The sequence below is a fragment of the Nelumbo nucifera genome, chromosome 6 (assembly GCF_055504915.1).
Source record: "Nelumbo nucifera cultivar China Antique chromosome 6, China Antique-T2T, whole genome shotgun sequence".
Classification (NCBI taxonomy): domain Eukaryota; kingdom Viridiplantae; phylum Streptophyta; class Magnoliopsida; order Proteales; family Nelumbonaceae; genus Nelumbo; species Nelumbo nucifera.
Window position 1 is genome coordinate 18,732,350 of NC_142654.1, and position 20,199 is coordinate 18,752,548.

Here is a 20,199-nt window from a genome sequence, read left to right on the forward strand (position 1 = left end):
TTTTTCCCAAATACAATAAAGTAAGAAGATAATTAATGGGGTTGACGAGAAGAAATTTCTCACAAATTACTTAACCCCTTGTACTTTGACCTCTAGCAAAACCTCTCTTTATGTTTTAAACAAATAATGTAAGCACATTGCCTTTGTTTATTATCCTATTTGCAAATATCCCATTAATGTTATGACTTATGATGAATGTGCATAGTAAACATCCTTATTCTTTGCTTGAGTGCGGCGTTTCTACAAGAGTTGAACTCCAACTTGGCCCTTCTTATTAACTCAATGACGTGGACAATGAAAGTAAATCACCTCCTTTTGGAGTAATTTATAAAATTTATCTTAATAAATTTCATGGAAAAATATACGATTTTAATAACCTTGAAGCATTACACTACCACTTTCCGTCAATAGAATTATCAAAAGGAATGTATTTGCATATTTATTTCAAATATGAAGGGAGGTTTTGTGAAGGTCAAAATGCAAAGGAAGTTTAAGTATTTATTAGCAGGGATAAGCAAATGGGTAGGTTCTACTCAGGACTGAATGGTACCAATCTCGAACCAATCTTGAATTTATCCTACCTAATCTATTCTAGGGTAGGGTCTGATTCTAAATTTTTTGAACCCACCCCCACCCAAGCCAATTCCAAGGTTTAAGGGGTTACCTTGCCCGAACTAACTCAATGAATTGGTTTTGATTGTCCTTGGTGGAATTAAAGTTGTCTTAAAATAAACCCCAAAATACTTTTAGGAGGTGAAGATTTGAACCCAAGTACTCATGGTTATAAAGGCCATGGTCTCGCTTGACCATTGACTTACTTATGTGATTTTATCATTTGTTTTTATTTTATTATTTGAATGTGTATAATAAGTAATGTAAAATGTAATATTTACAAAATCTAAATTATAATGATACATTTTGAACCATATATGTTAATATATTATGATAATCTACATATTAAATTATTTAATTTAATTAATAAAAATAATATAAGTTTTTAACTATATATTATGTTTATCAAAAATCAAGTTTTTTAAAATAACGTGTTTCATTTTTTGGGGGGTTTGACTATAATGCCAAAAAGACATTGTACCAGAAAAAATTATAACCAATTAACTGGCATCATAAAAGTGGTAACCAATCAAGTAGGTTCTCATCAAAATTCATGGGGAGTATTGATTGGTCAAAGCCTTATTGGTATCATATTTTTCCGACATCATAGATTTTCCCCTTTTTTATTGGGGAGAGTAAAGAAAGAACATGTTCCACGAGCAGACTTTGTAACCAACCCTAGAACCGCCAAGACCATAACCGACCTTCACAATGTAGGTTTCGATTCCAAAAACCTAGAACCAACCCCTATAGGGTAGGCTCCAAGTTCTGTCATGAACCAAACCAAAATGACTCATGCTCACCCCTATTTATTAGGAAAAACATAGAGGAGGTTTAACTAATTTTCCCTAGGCTTAGTTTAGGAAGAGTGCAAATACAAATATGAACAATTCAAGACTCTTTCCAAATTAAGCCTAATTAAAAATAAATAATTCTCATGCAAGCGGGGGATTAAGTACTTGTCACAAAAACACAAGGGGGAGGTTTAAGGGGTATTTGGCATAGTGGTGTTGTGTTTTGGGTTGATCAATACAAATTTGTATGAGAAAGCTTTTTTTTTTATTCCTAAACATTTTGAAAATGTTGAGTTAATTAATACAACTTGATATTTATACTTAAAACCAAGGTTTTAAAAACCGACTTGGAAACAGAATCGTTCTGGCCACCGATTTCTGGGTCAGCGGTTCGACCATCCGGGTCAAACGGTTCGAACAGTTTAAATATTGTAGCTAGGGAAATGTCACCTTACCATCAGATTGAAATATTAGGGTAAGATGCATATAAATACAAGAGAAAAGAAGTTAAAATGTTTGAGTCTTTGAGAATGAGAGAGATGTGAGAAGTTGCCGATGGCTGAGAGAGTTTAGATGAGAGAGAAGAAGAAGAAGAAGAAGAAGAAGAAGAAGAAGAAGAGGAGGAGGAGGAGGTCACTTGCAGGTTGTAGCGGTGATGGCAATGGTGACGACAACGACGATGGTGAACTACAGCGGCGGCGATGAAAGTAGATATGAGATTTCTCTTAGTCTCAAATCTCTCTCTCTCTCTCTCTCTCTCTCTTTAGTAGATCTTAGATCTGAGAGATCTTCACTTGCTCTCTTTTCACTCTTGCTCTAAACCACAAACCGTTCTCCGGGTCGAAGGGTTCAATGGTCAAATCGTCCGGGTCAATGGTTCGCTAACTAATTCAACAGTTTTTGACCAAAGACTGGATTTGGGGTAAAATGGAACCGATTGTTTGAATGGTTTCCAGTCCGAACAGTTCAACCATCCAGGTCAACAACGGTTCAAAAACATTGCTTAAAACATCAAATTTGATGTTTTTCATACATATGCACTTTTCTAAGTGAAATGTCACTCATGCATAAGGTGTGACAATACATATTTTCTCAAATTTGTATTGAAGAACCTAAAACGCAAGGCAAGACAACCAGTGTACCAAACACCTCGTAATAATCCTACTTAAAACAAACAATTCTTGTATTTATTTTTATTTGCACAAGTCCTTCTTACTAAATGGTGCAGCTACATCCGAATTCGAGCTAAGTTGGTTACATAAACCAACTCTATCGTTTATGTAAATTTGGTTACATTCAAATCCGATTTGAAATCCTAAATGTTGGACTCAGTTCGGATTTGGCACAACAAACCATAATTTCAGCCATGTAGAAGCTGGCTTACTTTCAATCTTCCATGGCTTCCATCTCTATAGTTTGAGGTATTCCACTTGGTATCATAGGTATCTACGCATCTTTGAAAACTCAGATTTGTTCTATCACAACTCACAAGGATTGTCCATTGGTTGGTTTGGCTTAAAAAATGGATGTGTTTGTTAAGTATTTTGCTTTCAATTTTCGTGCCCATATTCCATCATTTTCATTCATTAATCGCTATAAATGTTTCAACAGTAGTGCTTGGTTCCATTCTCCTTTTTTGAAACCAAGACCATCTTCTTCTTTGGGTCTTGTGATTCTACTCCAAGCAATTGTTTTAATTTTCTTACCTCCTTTTCCTTTCCACCAAAAATTCTTTTTAATCTTTTCAATTTCCTTGTTGATTGGTATAGGAAAAAGGGTGGTATTCATTTGATACGCCGGTATCGACTGTGCCACTGATTGAATAAGTGTGGTTCTACCCGCCTAAGAAAGAAACTTAGCTTGCCATGAATCCACCCTCATTTGTACTCTCTCCACTATACCTGTGAAAGCTTCAGTTCTTCTCTTTTCAATTAGGGATGCAAACAGATTGGATCAGATTCTAATCAATGTATATTTGAATCCAATCTGACATTGTTCATGTCGGATCTGATCCAATCCAAAGATTCGATCGAATCTGATAGGACTCGATTTGAATTCGAATCCTATTGGTAAGTTTGATCTTCAAATCTAATCCGATCCGACTTGTTTTCTTTAAAAATTAATAAATTATTAAAATAAAAATAAAATATACTAATTTAAATAAAGTAAAAACATAAAATCTAAGTATTTTTTAGTTATTTTCATCATATATATACATGTTTTTTTGTAAAAAATAAATAGTATGACAATTTTATAAAAATATATTTATAAATAAATAAATAACATATATATGTACTATAAATATTTATATTTATAAATATAAATATATCGGATTAAATCTTCTCAGACCAGATAGGGGGTGATCTGAAGACTGATCCAATTTCTGATTGGATCTTATTATTTGATCCGAACTGAAGATCCAAATAGGGGTGATCTGAATTCGACCAAATAGGATCGGATCAGATCATGATGCGATCCATTTGTACCCCTATTTCCAATCCACAACTTGGTGCCCAAATATTTATCATTAAAATCTATTTGTTTGAGGCCTAGATATTGTCTCATTTTCTTTTGATGCCTCAAAACATTCTTACTAAACAGGATTGCTATTTTTTGGTAGTTTATGCATTGTCCCGAGATACTTCCATTCAAGATGATTAAGAATGTTGGGGTGGTTATACATCATTCCACCAATGCTCTCCATTGACTTGAGAAATTCATCATCTCTAAGGTTTTCACTAGAAAATTCCACCCCATACGTTTATAAGCCTTTGACATATCAAGCTTAATGGCCAACCATCCGGTCTTGCCCTTCTTTTTATGCATTGAGTGGATAATCTCTCAAGCCAAAATAATGTTATCCACTATATTCCTTACCTTGATGAAGCCCGCCTGATTAGGGGAAATGATATTTGGAAGAATCGAGCTCAGTCTATTGGCCCTAAATTTTGTTATAATCTTATATATAACTTTACATAATGAGATTGTTCTCAAATGCTCTGCCTTTTCCTCTCCCTTACGTTCAGGGATAAATATTAGATTACTATGATTCAACTCCTTCAATAGCACTCTTGTGCTAAAGAATTCTTGGACCAATTTCACTCAAGGATCAAAGTATCGGTATCGGATATTGTATTGAACAGATTGGATATAGATATGCTTTGGAAACATATGGATACAGATGAAAGATATGAAAACACATGGATATGCTAGGAAAATGATACAAATTTTGTAAATACATCAATTACACTAATTTTAAAAGTCAAAATAGCCACAAATAAAACATAATACATAAAGAAATATATTACCAATATAACAAGATACATAAATATCATACAATTTTGTTGATAATCCAACAATCAAGAATCCAAAACTCATATTATATAGTTTTTACAAAGTAAAACATGCACTAAACAATTATTATGTTAAATTCTATAAGTCCAAAACACAAAACATATGCAATTATTATATTTTAATTACTATACCAATTATTTTCTATTTTTACTGTTCAACATTAACAAAAAAAGAATTAAACATCAAATTTTGAAATGTTTGATAATATCAAAATTACTATCATATGAAACTTACATTTTTTCTAAGATACATATATTATTATCATATTTTTACTTTTAATCTTAACTAAAAGTATATCAAAATTATTAAAATTTCTAAGATACATACACATGAAATTCATAATTTTTAATTATTAAAGTAATGATTCCATTATTAACATTTTTATTTTCTATAGTTTTTTTGAAATAATAAATCATTTTTTATATAAATTTAAATTAACGGATTTGATAAGTTCAATTTAATATTATATTCTTGAATATTTTGTAAACAATTGTTTTTATTTTTGTAAATAATAAATATGTTATTTTCTAAATTAAAATATCAATGACTAATTTATAAGCAAATATTAAAATTTGAAGATACATATAATGTACAAATTTATGAAATTTAAGTACTAAAATAATTATCTATTATTAATTTTTTTATTTGTATATATTTATTGAAGTAAAAAATAATTTTTGATATAAATGTAAATTTGGTAGATTTTTTACTTCATTAATGTTTATAAATTAGTAATTTTTAATATTATTTTTTATTTTAAGTTAGAATTATTGAACATAAACATATAGTATTTGTGTAAGTTCATGTTAATTATAAAGTTAATAAAGTGTATTTTATTTCACTTAATATCACAAGTTGAATGATGGCATAGTGGCTTAGAACGTTAGCATAGAGTGACATGGGTGCCAAAACTTGAGTTCGAATCTTTCTAATACGGTGCGATACACACTAATACTAATTTGTATCTTGTTGATACACACGAGTGGACGTATATTGTACCAGTCATAGTGTATCTTGTATCCATTCTTACTATTACCGATACGATATGCCCCATATCGGGCATATTGTGTTGATATTTTAATCCTTGGTTTCACTACATCTGTCTTCACTACCTCCTAATATTTTTGAAAGAAACATGTGGTAAATCCATCTGAACCGGGAGATTTTTGAGTATTCATTTGGAAAACTACTGCTTTGATTTCATCTTCGGATGGAGTTCTCCAAAGCTCCTTTTCTTCATCCTCGTTCACTTGGGGTAACTCTATTTCCGCCCAATTAACGTCAATGCTTGTTTCTTCTTACACCCCACTAACTTTCAAGAACTGTCTGTAATTCCTCTTTGATTTCCTGAGTAGAACTTAGCTCTTCCCCTCCTCCTTTAGTCCTTTTAACCATTCAATGCTATTCCATTTCCTCTTTTATTCCACCATATTGTGAAAAAGACTTAGTATTTTTTTCACCTTCTTGTGGCCAAATCTCCCTTGACTTTTGCCTCCGTAGTTGTTCTTCTTTTTTATGCCACTGACTGATCTGTTCCTCAACTTTGTTTAATTGCTTTACCTTATTAGGTTGGTATCGTAAAAGGTATTGTAACTGAGCTTGAAACTCTTGTAATTTCTGTTGAATAAGTCCAAACGCTTTCTTATTCCATCTAATCAAACTCTTTTTTTACCTTTGTAGCTTTGTGGCTACCACATAAGATGCACGACCCCTAATGTTAGTTTATCAGTTCTTTTGAATGATTCTTTTTAACAGTCTTCATGATCAGTCCAAAAGGGTTGAGAATCGAATTGTTTTTTCATGTTACTCCCACTTGGGCTTGTATTTAACAAAAACGGTAGGTGATCGGAACCAGTTCCACACTTTCCCTTCTTTAAACAAATCACACCACAAAACATTAGCCCAAGCCTTGTCAAATCTTTCACTTACATGATTCCATCTCTCCTGCCTCTTTGACTATGTAAAGGAAGGTTTGATAAATCCCAACTCTATTAATTCACATTGCCTTTTCAACCACTGTTTTCAAAATCGGACCAGACCGGATGGTTGGACCGGAAAACCGGGAACCAGTTTCGTTTTCTTTTAAAACCGCTTTTTCCCCCCAAAACCGTTGATTTTGGTCAGCAAACTGTTGAATCGGCCAGTTAATCGTTTGAATCATCCGAACAGTTTTGTCCGTTTTTCAATTTTTTAAATTTTTTTATATTTTTGTCAGAATGGGTTGGCCATTTGGATCGAACGGTCGGACTGTTCGAACCGGTAACCGGACCCCTGACCGGTTTGGCCACCGGTTCATTTTTAAAAACCATGTTTTCAATTGTTCCATATCGATTGAAATTTTGGATTTTTTCTACTTTCTTTTTCTACTCTATGTATTCTTCCCAATTAAGTAGAATATTAAAATCCCCCATCATTAGCTAAGGGTAGTTATTTTTAGGGAGAATAACGGTTCATCCCAGGGCAGAATTCATAGGCACAAAGTACAGTTGGGATAGGTGCCAGCTCGGAATTGATGCCAATTCACAAATGGGTATGGGTGCATAGAGTGTGGTTTTTTGACCTTTTGAATGTTTATAAATTTGCAGTGGAAATCAGAAATCTGCATTAAGCCTGACTGTATTTTGCTGTTATTTTTATTACCTTCCAACCTGATGTCATGCCAAAATTGCTTTCTTTCATACTTAATAGGAGAACCATAAATAAAAGTTATGAGCCAAGGGCTTGACATTGGACAATTTTTAACCAGCACATCAATATGATTGCTAATCATACCTTGCACTTCAATTTCAATTCCTTGTTTCCAAGCACATAAGAGGCACTCTTTCAGATTTTGTGCAGGTATTACTACAAGAGCTGATTAATTAACTTGTTCCTCTCCTCATTCAGTTTTGTTTCAGACAGAAAACAAATAACAGGACTGTATTTTTTGGTTCAGGTAGGGAGCTCAAGTATTTGATAGGATTCAAAAGAAAATAATGACAAAGGAATGCAAGAAAACTGATTTGTCAAACGAGCAATGAGTCCTCAATTCACATGGTAATTTCAACACACCTTGAGAGAGTATACGGCTTTGAGTTGGGGAGGAACTTGTATGCTGTCGTCGATTTGATCTCCAAGGTAGAGAGGCCCAAACTACCAGTACGTATTCATAGTTAGGGGTGGATTCGAGCCGAGCCGAATAATGTCAGGCTTGAGCTCGGCTCGAGACTGTTCTATAAGGCTCGAGCTTGAGCTCGAGTTCGGTTCGAGCTAGAACTTTGAGCTCGAGCTCAATTTTGAGAAAAATGTTTTATAAAAATAAAAATTATATATATATATAATTTTTTAATTTATATTTAAAAATTTAAGAATTATAATAATTAATAATTATAATATTTTTATTATATATATATATATATTAAATATCAAATATATATATATATACATATTAAATATCAAATATATATATATATATATATATATATATATAACGAGCCGAACTCTAATAGGCTCGAGCTCGGTTGAAACTGAACCGAGCTTGAATAGCTCGTAAAAAACTCAGCTCGTTGTCACTCCTATTCGTAGTAGCACCTTGGAATAACAGGCTCGTGGCCAGAGATTTGCCAAAACGCCTTTGAAATACAAGCTCAAGGCCAGAGAAGAGAAATGCTATATATTTTCCATGGATGATTATTGAAATGTTGTTGGATTTACAAGCTCAAGGTTGAAGCTTGATGAAGAAACTTGGAGATTCAGGTGGAAAGAAAGAATCTTATGGACATAGACATATCTCCATCAGAAGTTGGAAAGAAGCTTTAGGGTTTAAAGGTTTTATCATTAATTTTCTATAGAGCAAACCTTAATCAAGGCAAGGAAACACAATGGGAGTCTTCCCAAGTCTTCCACTCGTTGTGGAGGCATGGAGATCACATATAATGCAACCTCCTAATTGGATGCAAGTTATACCATGTAAGTGGGATAATGGGATGGAATGTCGAAATGGAATAGGGACTTGTCGAAATGGAATAGGGACTTTTGGAATTCGTTGACAAATGACAACCTTACAAATCATGGGTTTTATGTGTTTTAGGCCCATTTTTTTTGGAAAGTTATTTATTTAGATAAGTGAATTTATCCATGTTTTTTTATTTCCCGTATAAATAAGAAAATGACCATTTTAACCATTAAAAACTATTATTAAAATGGGCAATTTTGTTTCATTCAAATATTGGCAACTTTTTCTCAGGTGGAAAAGTTACTTACCCAACTAGGAGATGGGTAAGTGATACCTAAGAAAAATAAATTTTCCATGAACTAGGCAAACCCTCCAAAGTCGCAAATGGGGTTGTCAATGGGTTGGGTTTGGTTTTGGGACAGGGTGTATCAAGCCCAAACCGATTATAATTGGTTACATGTTATACATGATAGATCAAGGACTGTTCCAATGATTAATCAAGATAATCGGTTTTGACTCAATTATACTAGATTTAAGCTAATATAAAACTTCGTTTTTAATAATATAACATTTATAAAAATGACATTAAAATAGTAAAATAGTAAAGTGTTTATATGTTAATAAATAGTGTCTTTAACCAATATTATCTTATATAGCCTATACAATTTACTCTTTTAGGGATACAAATATACAGATCTATTTGGTTCACAGTAAAAATCGGAATCAGAATCAGAATGGTCTATTCCTCCCACTTGTTTGGTTCATACATGAATCAAAATGGAATTTGAAATCAGCTAAAATGGATTCTCATTCCCAATAAAAGGAGAGGTCTCGTTCTACCAAGAATAAGAATGAGATTCTGATTCCGCCCAACCAAACAGTTTGACCATCCTAATTCAGATTCCAGACTCTTATTCCCATGAACCAAACAAACCCTAATAAACATTATAAAAAAGCCACATTTTAGTAACTATATAATTGGTTTTTTAGCTACCAAATAGTTGGTAGCAACCTCAATTCCTTGGCCGCCTAGGAATTATTTGATTTGTTTAAAGTTGCTATAGCAAATATCAAAGCAGTATCCACTATGCTCTCTTTCCATAACCCAAGCGGTACGAGGGGCAATGTGACCATTAATTATAATGATGATAGAATTGTAATTGAGGGAGACAACGGAAATGCATGGATTTGTGGACTAGGTTGAGACGGGCTACCGGTTACCCTGTCTTCTCATACCAGTCTCCTTTAAAAGAAATAGAGAGCAAAACCTCGATGACCAACTCTTAAGCGGACACAAGCAAGGATGATATCAAGAGAACGAAAAGACCTGATGACCGATGGGCTTTGTGTCTAATTGCAGAGCTTTTTGGAGAAGCGGAACCTATCAAGGTTATTGTAGATAAAGCAATTGATTGAAAGATAGAAAAACAAATTGAATGGTCAAACAATAGGTAATGGTTTTTACTTGTTTGCTTTCACTTTTCAATTGGACTATAACAAAAGTTTTGAACAACGGACCTTGGTTGATCAGTTGGAAGTACTTTATTATTGTACTCTGGAAGAGGATTAAAACCCATTTTGATTTTACTTCTAAAAATTACTTCATTTAAGTGTTGGGATCACACATTGAGTGGTAAAAATGTATTTATGTATGTTTAGTGAAAAAGTCATCAAGAAGTAATTATAGAAAAAATGACTTGAGAGTGGTTTTTTTTTTCAGCACTTCTTGGAAAAGTGCTTTTTCAAAACGAATGGGACGATTCACTCCCTAAATAATTTATTTAATACCAGTTTTTCCCCCGCCCGAGGGTTTTCTTCCCTCTCCTCCTATTTGAACACAGCAAGCAGAGGGCGGCAACTCCAGTTGCAGGTCCACCGGTGACAATTGACGGTGTGAAAATACAGCCGGTAGACCTGCTGTTTTTCCCTTTGTGACTATTTTTTTTGCTTATTTTATTCAACTTGAAGCATTTTTCTTGAGTTTTTTAACACCTAAAAAAGTATTCTTCTCTTTGTTCATAGATCTGTGATTGGGCAAGTTTACCAGCGACACCCGACTGTCTAGCCGCCGACGAACGAAGGCGAGTTCGCCCAAACTCCTCCCCTCCATGTTTGATGTTATTTTCTTGTTTTTTTTTTGGGTAAATATTTATTTGGATTCGTTTTTTCAGATTTTTCAAGTGAGAAATTCGAAATATTTGTTTTTTTTTGCATTGTCTATGTGACGGTTCCTATGTGTGAGTAGAATTTTTTTTGCATTATTTATCAATATTATTTATTATTAGTTATTATTACTATTATTATTTATGACATTTTTATTATTACTATTTATCAATAATATTTTATTATTATTATTATTATTATTATTATTATTATTATTATTATTATTATTATTATTATTATTATTCATTGAAATGTATAGTATAATATGTGAAAAACATTGCTTATATGTATGAATGAAGTGAGGGCTCACCAAACATCCCCACCCCAATAAGTGCTTAGAAAACATAATAAGTGATTTAGCAAGTGGGTCACCAAACAACCTTAAGTGGTTGTTAAAATAAATACTTCTAAAAAGTACTTATGCAACAATTACTTCTTTTAACAACCACTTAATCACCAAACATAGCCTAAGCTAAGCTCAAGATTGTTGACCTAATGGTTCATCTCCCAGGTCTTCCTCTTGAATTCTACTCAAAGGAAGATCTAGAATTCATCCTCAAGGATGTGGTTACTATGTTAAAGATAGGGCTGCAACTTGGGCTGGGTTGGCCCGAACCCAACTCGAAAAAGTTGGGTTGATGATCGGGTTAGGGTTAGGGTTGAAATTCTTGAATCCGACCTTAGTTCGGGTTGGGTTAGGGTTGACCCCTCTGGCAACCCGACCCAACCCGAACTCGACCCCCTATAGTACTAGACTACTAGTCTACTACATGTCACACACACACACACACACACACATATATATATATATAACATACACTGATTTGTTTAGATGCATAATAGTTGTATAGCCCCCCTACATACTATCATGCCTTTCTTTAAGTTATTCACAGGTACTTAACAACTTGTCTTTTCCTTTTGTCTTGTAATTTTTATGTGTGACCTATCAAATAGATTCAAATTATTTGCTTGATCCTATGAATTGTTATTAGTGATTTTATTTTCATAATTTTATGTTTCATTATTGTTGATTTCATGAATTTATATTTTTGAGAAAAATTCTATCATAAGTCATAACTCATGATAAATAAATACTTATTTTTCTACTAGATTTTAAGGGATGGGAAGGTTGGGTTGGGCCCAACCCAACCCGAAGTTGACATTGGGTTGGGTTAGGGTTGAAGGAATTAGTTAGGGTTAGGGTTAGGGTTGAGTAGGTCGGGTTGGGGGTTTAGAACATCGGGTTGGGCTAGGGTTGGCCTCAACCCGACCCAACTTGCAGCCCTAGTTAAAGATTGATGATAATACGATGAACTTGTACAAAACTAACTTCCCAAGGGTCAATGTCCATGTTAAGCTTAACTGAATAGACCTTTTGTGTTGACTATCCCTTTCACCTATAGTGGAGACGGGATCTCCACGAGGCAGAGATTGGGGGTTTGGAGAAAATTTTCATTCTTAATAATCATTGTTATATTGTTAATTTCCTAGAGAAACACTAATTTTATTTTCTTATTGTATATATTGTTATTCTTATTTATTCTCAAATGACCCCATTTGTACTTGTAGTTGTCAAGAAAAAACTTTACAAAAAAGTAAAAAAAATAAAAGACAAATAATGCTTACCCAATTAAGAAAAGTGATTATTTATTGTCTAGATTTTTTTTCTTAATATTTAAAAAATGGCAAATTTCTTAGACTACCCTTATGGTTTAGCTAATTGACCAAGTATACCCTTAATGTTTGACTATTGTCTAACGCTACCCCTACTATTTCAAAAAATTACCATTATTGTTAAGTATTAATGGAAGGGTTGAAATGTTAATTTTACCCATCCGTTAAATCCCTTTGAAAGTAATTCTCTCTCTCCTCTCTCCCATTAAATTCCACTGACACCCAGATCTCTAAGGCTTGGATCTGATTTGTTTCTTGCATGTTTTGGCTAGACCAAGATTCTAAAACTGAGCTGATGAATGGACATGATAATGATGTTTCCACAACGATACACTTAAAGGCGTTCACCACCATGAAAGCACTCGTCGAGTTGATACTACCACTGCAAATTCTAGCAGTAGCAACTCCTCTACAACTCTCTTCTCTCACTCTTTTTCCTCTCCCATTCTCTCTCTCTCTCTCTCTCTCTCTTGTCACCGCCGGTCTTCCTCTACTGCAACGAAAATGGGCGCAACCTTTTTATTAGATTGGTGATAAGGGTCAAGGGACATTAGATGACGGTGAGGTGGTCGCTAATCGGAGAGAAGATGCGGTGGCCACCAATTGAAGAGCAGAGTAGACCAAGGGACATCCGATGATAGCAATGACAAAGTAGAGAAAACAAAGAAAGAAAGCCTTGGAAAATCAAGTTTCAGCTTCTTTAGGTTGTTCGTGCTTACACAAAGAGGACATAACCCTAATCAGGAAGATCATAACCCTAGAGGTTGAATCCTTAGACACAATGAACAATGTGAAGGTGAAGATCCAAGACAAAGAGGGCATACCTCCTGATCATCAGCGCCTTATCTTCGCAGGCAAGCAACTTGAGGACAACTGCACTTTGGCCAATACAACATCTAGAAGTACCTACACTCCACTTGGCCCCTATTTGATTTCACTTCTAAAAAGTACTTTTAACAAGTACTTCTTTTAAGAGCTGGGACCACACATTAAGTGGTTATTAAGTGCTTTTATGTGTTTGGTAAAAAAGTGGGGAAGAAGTACTTTTTGTTAAAAGAAGCGCTTCTTAAAAAAGTGACCTGAAGTTGGCTTTTTTTTAACACTTCTTGGAGAACTACTTCTTCCAATAGAATGGAACGAACCAGTCCTTGGTATTTTTTAATACCCAAAATACCCCCACGGGAGGGTTTTACCTCCCTCTCCTCTCATTTGAACATAGTGAACCAGAAAACGACCAAAGACAATGAAGAGGGATTGATCTAGAGTTGGGAATACTACTTGATATCACTAAAGGAACAGGAACTCAAATCAACGCTACTACTATCCCCTCTGTCACGTCGACGAAGAATAGAGGATCAAGGATGCTGATGGTGCGCGATCTGGAAGCTCCTAGTTGGAGGACTGGACGTACTCGCATGGTAAGCTGGATCAATCTGCAAAATAATGCTCAGAGGGACCGGGGTGGAAGACTCGATAAGGTCACTCTAATGCTTAAGTCAGTATATTGTGAGTTTGCAAGCTAAGTATGAATGCTAGAGAGCTTGAATGTGAGTAATCGCGCATACCTTCGCCTTGAGGATCGATGCCTTTATATAGTTGAATAGCCGTGATCTTACGAAAAGTCTTTGGGATACCTAGGCTGCATAAATAAGATCCGTTCCGTTTTCAAAGGAGAGCAATGTGCCAGTTGATAAGGTTTATCACTTTCCTCTGATTCGGACAAGGTGAGGATGAGCCCTGTTATTAGACATCGTGATCCTGGGAGATTCGGAATCCATTGGGGAAGCTTCTGGAGTCAATTATGTGGCGCTTCGGCTCTTTGGTCCCAAACTGGCACCTCGGTTCTTTGGCTTCGAACTAGAACCTTGATTATTTGGCCCCGAACTGAATTAGGTGCCGAGGTGCCTTTATGGCAAGGTGCTCAAGGCCCCGAGCTCCCGAGCTACTGGTGAAGCTCCCTTGCTGAGTTGTCACCCTAGTGGTTGATCGCATCCACGTGTACCTTGGTCGCTAGGTCGGGCCAAATTACCCCTCATCAGATGCATTTGAGGAGCCAAAAATGACAGAGGAAGTTGATGAAGCACTTCAAATCAAGATGTATTCTGAAAAACAGTAATAAACCACCGATATATGACTGAAAACTAAGTGGATATCACCACTGCAAGCTGCTTTTTGTGACCAAAGTATGGGGATGGGGAAGAAGCAAGAAAAGAATATAGGGAGGAGAAGAGAGTAGGAATGAAAGGGAAGATGGACGAAAGAAGAGGGGGAAGGAATTGGAAACAGGGGGTTACCGTCGTTGTGTTCTTGCCTTCAGGATGAAGATGATGAACAATCCTTCAGCTTCACAAGTCTAAATCTATATGTAAAGAGAGGGGCAATTCTGTAATTTTGTTAAAAATCATGCAAAAAAAATTTTGGAAATACTGTTCAATGTTTGTTAAATTATTATTATTGTTATTTATCAATATTATTCTTTATTTGTTATTATTATTATTATTATTATTATTATTATTTATCAATAATATTTATGATTTGTTATTATTTGTTATTGTTGTTGTTGTTGTTGTTGTTGTTGTTGTTATTATTATTATTATTAGTATTTATCAATAATATTTATGATTTGTTATTATTTGTTGTTGTTGTTGCTGTTGTTGTTGTTATTATTATTATTATTATTAATTGGGTTCACATGGTGCTTTGCGTGTGGGTCCACGTGGGCTCTCAGTTGTCATGATGTGAAGTTTTTTCATTAAAATGTATAGTATAATATGTGAAAAGCATTGTATATATGTATGAGTAAAGTGAGGGCTAAAATTGTCATTTATGTCAATATAAGCATTTATGGGGAAAGTAGCTTACGAAACATCCCCACCCTAATAAGTGCTTAAAAACATAATAAGTGATTTGGCAAGTGGGTCACGAAAGGTTGTTTAAATAAGTACTTCTAAGAAGTATTTGCACAACAAGTACTTCTTTTAACAACCACTTAATCATCAAACGGGGCCTTGGTTATTTGTCTTAGAGGATGAGCGAAAAACCTTAATATGTTGAAGTTCTACAAGGTTGAGGACTTTGGGTAGAATAGGGGAATAACTTATGGCAGTGCTCTATTCTCTCTCTCTCTCACTCATCACCATTGGTATGCCACTGCTACAATGATAAAGAAATGTTGAGATCAGGCTATCTGAGCTTACCTCTAGATCATAGAGTATTGCTTCCAGAGAACCACTTATCTATGGAAGCCTCTCCATTATGAAATTCAAAGAAAAAAAAATTAAGAAAAAGAAAGAAATAGGTAATGGGTGAATGAAAAAAAATCTAGGTAGTGGGCGGTGACGGTGGAATTATTGAGAGGCTTCTGATGATGCCGGAGAACCATTGAGAGGTAATGGGTGCCAGAGACCCCTTGAAAGAAGTAATTGTTGTTGAAGAGCCATTGATTTGGTTGCTAAAGAGTTCCAGCTTATTTATTGCTGACGGAGACAATCAGAGGAAAATAGAGGTGAGAGAGAGACAGAGAGAGGAGGAGGAAGGGGACAAGGGTAACATTGGGTTTTAAAAAAATAAATGTCATGTGGTGTCACATGTGTATGGGTTTTGATGAAATATTAACGAATGCTAATAGTAAGGGTAGAGCTAGTCAATTGTCGGAAATAATAGGGGTAGCATTAGACAATAGTAAAACAGTAAGGGTATACTTAGTATGTGCTTCATATAACTTTTGTTTATTAAATAAACGTTTATACTTGACTTATCTTCAAAACCGAGAAAAGTACTTGATAAATCGTTTATAGACAACTAGGCGTCATTAATGAATAAACGTTCAACCATTAAAAGAAGTGTTAGAATGAAGTTTCCCCTAATAGTCGATGCACATATAAATCAAAATCCACTTTTGCGAATATCAATATCTATTTTTACGAATGTCAATACATACAGATGAATATGATGGAAAAATTGCTGATTATGATGGAAAAATTGCTGATTATGATAAACGCCTATCACCAAAAGCGCTCACGTAACAAAACACACGCTTAGTCAATTAGCTAAACTTAGTTTAAAAAATTTTTGGAAACAGCAAAAAACGGTACAGCCAATTACATAACCAGAACCCATTATTAATCAGTTCGGTATAGACCCGACCTATTTACACTAACGGGAAAGGGCGCGAGATTTTTAAAAGATTAAGCTGAAACCTGAAAGTAAGGGAGAAGAAGTGGAGTGCGTAAGCCAAAGACAAGACCAATTAGAGACGATGGAATTTGCATGCTTTGATATCGGTGTATGGCGAGAAACACTGTCATCTTACAAAATTCACTTAGAATCGCTGAACAAACCCCAACTTCCTGAGCTCGACGACTTTTATCGGAACCAACTCCCGCTTCTACTTCACCAAAGAAACCCTAATCCTTACATCACCAAACCCGAACTCTCCAGGCTCATGCAATGGAAACTCACAAGGGGAAAATGGAGGTACTCCTAACCTGGCATCAATTCACCAAAAGAAAGTATTTAAAGATTTGTCAATTTCCATTTTCATTTTAAAATATCAATAATTTTTCTGGATGTCAGGCCACGTCTGTTGGATTTCATCTCGTCTCTGGACGAGACTTTAGTGGAATCTGCATCTCAGATGGCTTTTCAATCTCTTCCCGATGTTCCTAAAGCCGTTTCCGAGCTCACGGTGTTGAAAGGGGTCGGCCCCGCCACCGCGTCTGCCGTTCTGGCTGCCTACGCTCCCGATATCGCGCCGTTCATGTCCGATGAGGTGATTTTCTTTTCTTTTTTTTTTTTTTTATTTTGAATATCCTCCCATTCCCCAACCCCACATTGATATGCATAGAAGGCTTTTCTGTAACTTCTGTAGCCTAATATTTTCTAACACTTTGGTTCGCACAAGGCTATGGTGGCGGCTCTCGGTAGCTCAAAGGATTATTCTTTGAAACAGTATATCCTATTCACCGAGAAATTACAAATCAAAGCAAAGGTTAGTGAAGTTCAGTCTATTGATTTCTTTTTTTTTTTGGTCTTTATTGCTTGTATTTGTTTATTAACTATTGCCGTTATCTAATCTATAAGCTGGAGACCCTGATGTTGAACCTATATTTTTTTCCCGTAGTAGTTTGTCCGATTATCCTAAAACCATTGCAGTGATGCGCTTCGCCTAGTCTCGTTGTGACTGGCCCTTTTTGTTTTCCGAGAGTTTTCAGTCACTACAAGTTGCATATTATCACATATATAAAGACACAGAGATCAATAGGAAGGAATAATCTGATTGCTAAAAGGACAAAAGGAAATGTTGAAATAAAACGACTGGGATTGCATTAGTTTAAACTTTTATCATTACTTAGTAGCTGAATTATATAATGTAGATGATGCTTACCGAATATGTCTACCAAGAACACACAACACCTAGCATCTCAACTTTTTGTTGCATGCTTTAGTATTGGCACCTCGGGATACTGTATGCGAACTAGGCATGTGTTGCACAGTTTTCAATGTTTTGTGCATCTTGGTAAGATTGGGGTACTACTTCAACAGATCAATATAAACTAATACTTTGGTCCACTATTGGAGGTTTAACATGGAATGTCGGCTTGTTGATCGAATCCAAAGATAACTACTAAGCTGAACAAGATTAGAAAACGAACAAAATTTGTGATTCTCTTCTTTCTAGTAGAAGTTAAATGTAAAAACATAATTATGTCACTGAACATATTAGGCTGAGAAATAGTTTCAAGCTTCTTCAAAAGAGAAGCCATGTGTAAAAGTCCATTCACCATGGAAACAGGACTCATTGACAAAGAAATCATAAGGCGATTTAATTATTATTTGGTTTCACTCAACCCAACATAGTTCTGTGTTCTGAAACAACAAAAACAACTCAGCAAAACCTGATGATATGGGGTTAGCTACAAAAAATTCTGTTTCATGGTTCAACTTTATTAAGGAGTTATAAGGACTTGATTGTCATTTGGTTATACAGATACAGGACACATCAAAACTAATTTTTCAAGCTTTGCCGACACTCATGTAGCATAGCATAATGATGGTGACATGCTTCATGCAAAGTGAGCAAAAAATTGTTAGCACTTATCACTCTGATAAGTTGACAGAAATTCAAACGAAATGTCATGGTAAAACAGAGATCCAATAAGGCACTAACTCCCAACACTTTGGTCTTCATTAGTAATTACTTAATTATTTTATCTCATGTCCCTGGCCTTGATTTTTAAGGTTGACATGTTGTGCACCTTTGGTATGTACAATGATAAAACTAAATACACCATTTCAATTTTATGAAGGACAAAATTTAAGTTCATTGCATGCACATACAGATCAGTTTCTACTCTAAAATGAGCCACAAATTGATTATGATGAGGCATAGTTGTTGCAGATCTCAGACCGACAAGCATGTGATTTTGAATCTGAGAGCAGCCATTTTGTGCAACAAAAATGCCAAAAGTTAGGTCTGTATCCATTCCACCCCTCCCAAGACCCTAGATAGCTTGGACCAACATTGGGTAATGTTCTTTTTAGTCATTGCAGATCTCTAATAGGAGTCCATCTGCCATACTGTGCTGTAGAAGTTCCAGGCATGTATTTCAAATGAATTAGAGAGCATGGATCCGTCATCTTGCATTTTTAGATGAAGACCATGAATCCTTATTAGAAGTATCAGACATGTACCTGGTGTACAGCATGGGCCTAGTGATCAGCCCTGGAAAGGACTGAAAAGTGACAATAATGTAGGATGGGTTAGACAAGACCTACCTCAATTCCAAGATCTCATCTAGCAATAAGTAGGACAGGAGCTTGTGACTTTTAAAGGAAATGATGCAGAGAAATAGGAGCTGACAAACTGTAATGTGGTTATGCAGTACTAAGTATTAACATTTTAAATTTAATTCCAAAAGTAATTTAAAAGATTCAGAAGAATATTTTAGCAAATAGAATACAAAACTAAGGAAGGAATAACAGAAAAGTTAGTTATGGTACACAGAGGAGTCTGCCTCTAACCGAAGAACTTGTCTGACCAGCTTTGGAGACAAGGTTTCAATTGTCTCATCCCTGAAAACTAGAGTGTTGAACAAACTTTGTAGAATAATCTTAGAATTTGGACAAGCCATATGGGTTATACTGCTAGAAAAAATGCCCAGAGAATTGTTAAGCTCACCAAGTAGAAGTTGAAAAAGTGGAGGCTTCTAATGCCTTGATAGTTGCTGCCGTTGTACTCCATATATGTCATTTATCTGTTACTTGGTTGATGGTTATACACAGGAACTAAGCAGAGATGGGGACTCATTTACACCATCTGATGTTGAAAGAGCTCTATGGAGCTCCTCTGTAAGTAACAAATTGCTTACTTCATCGTTGCAGTCAGATATTAAGGCTAATCCAAAGAGAAATTCTAAGAGAAGGAGAAAAGAATGAAGATATCACTTGGCAAATGCTGCAACTCTTTGTAATTGAGTAAGTTAACGATTTTGGTCATGCATACTTAGCTCTATGGCTACATTTTATGTCACAAAATTGGTACAACTCATGGAAGCAAGCAATTTTAAATCTAGAATAAATACTTGTGTACATATTCAGTTATATCTTTGTATTCTCGAGGGTCATCCCCCCTCATTTTTGTGCAAGCTATCAACTACAAATTCTATA

General features: G+C 35.0%; 1 protein-coding gene across 1 annotated transcript; it reads left to right on the forward strand.

Annotated features, from left to right (window-relative positions):
• Nucleotides 1-16,686: 16,686 nt before the first annotated feature.
• On the forward strand, nucleotides 16,687-20,199 carry LOC104591229 (DNA binding protein). The gene is made up of 4 exons (XM_010250020.2): nucleotides 16,687-17,007; nucleotides 17,107-17,302; nucleotides 17,435-17,521; nucleotides 19,816-20,199. Exons 1-4 carry the CDS (start codon nucleotides 16,790-16,792, stop codon nucleotides 19,966-19,968), a joined length of 654 nt encoding a protein of 217 aa, XP_010248322.1. The 5' UTR covers nucleotides 16,687-16,789; the 3' UTR covers nucleotides 19,969-20,199.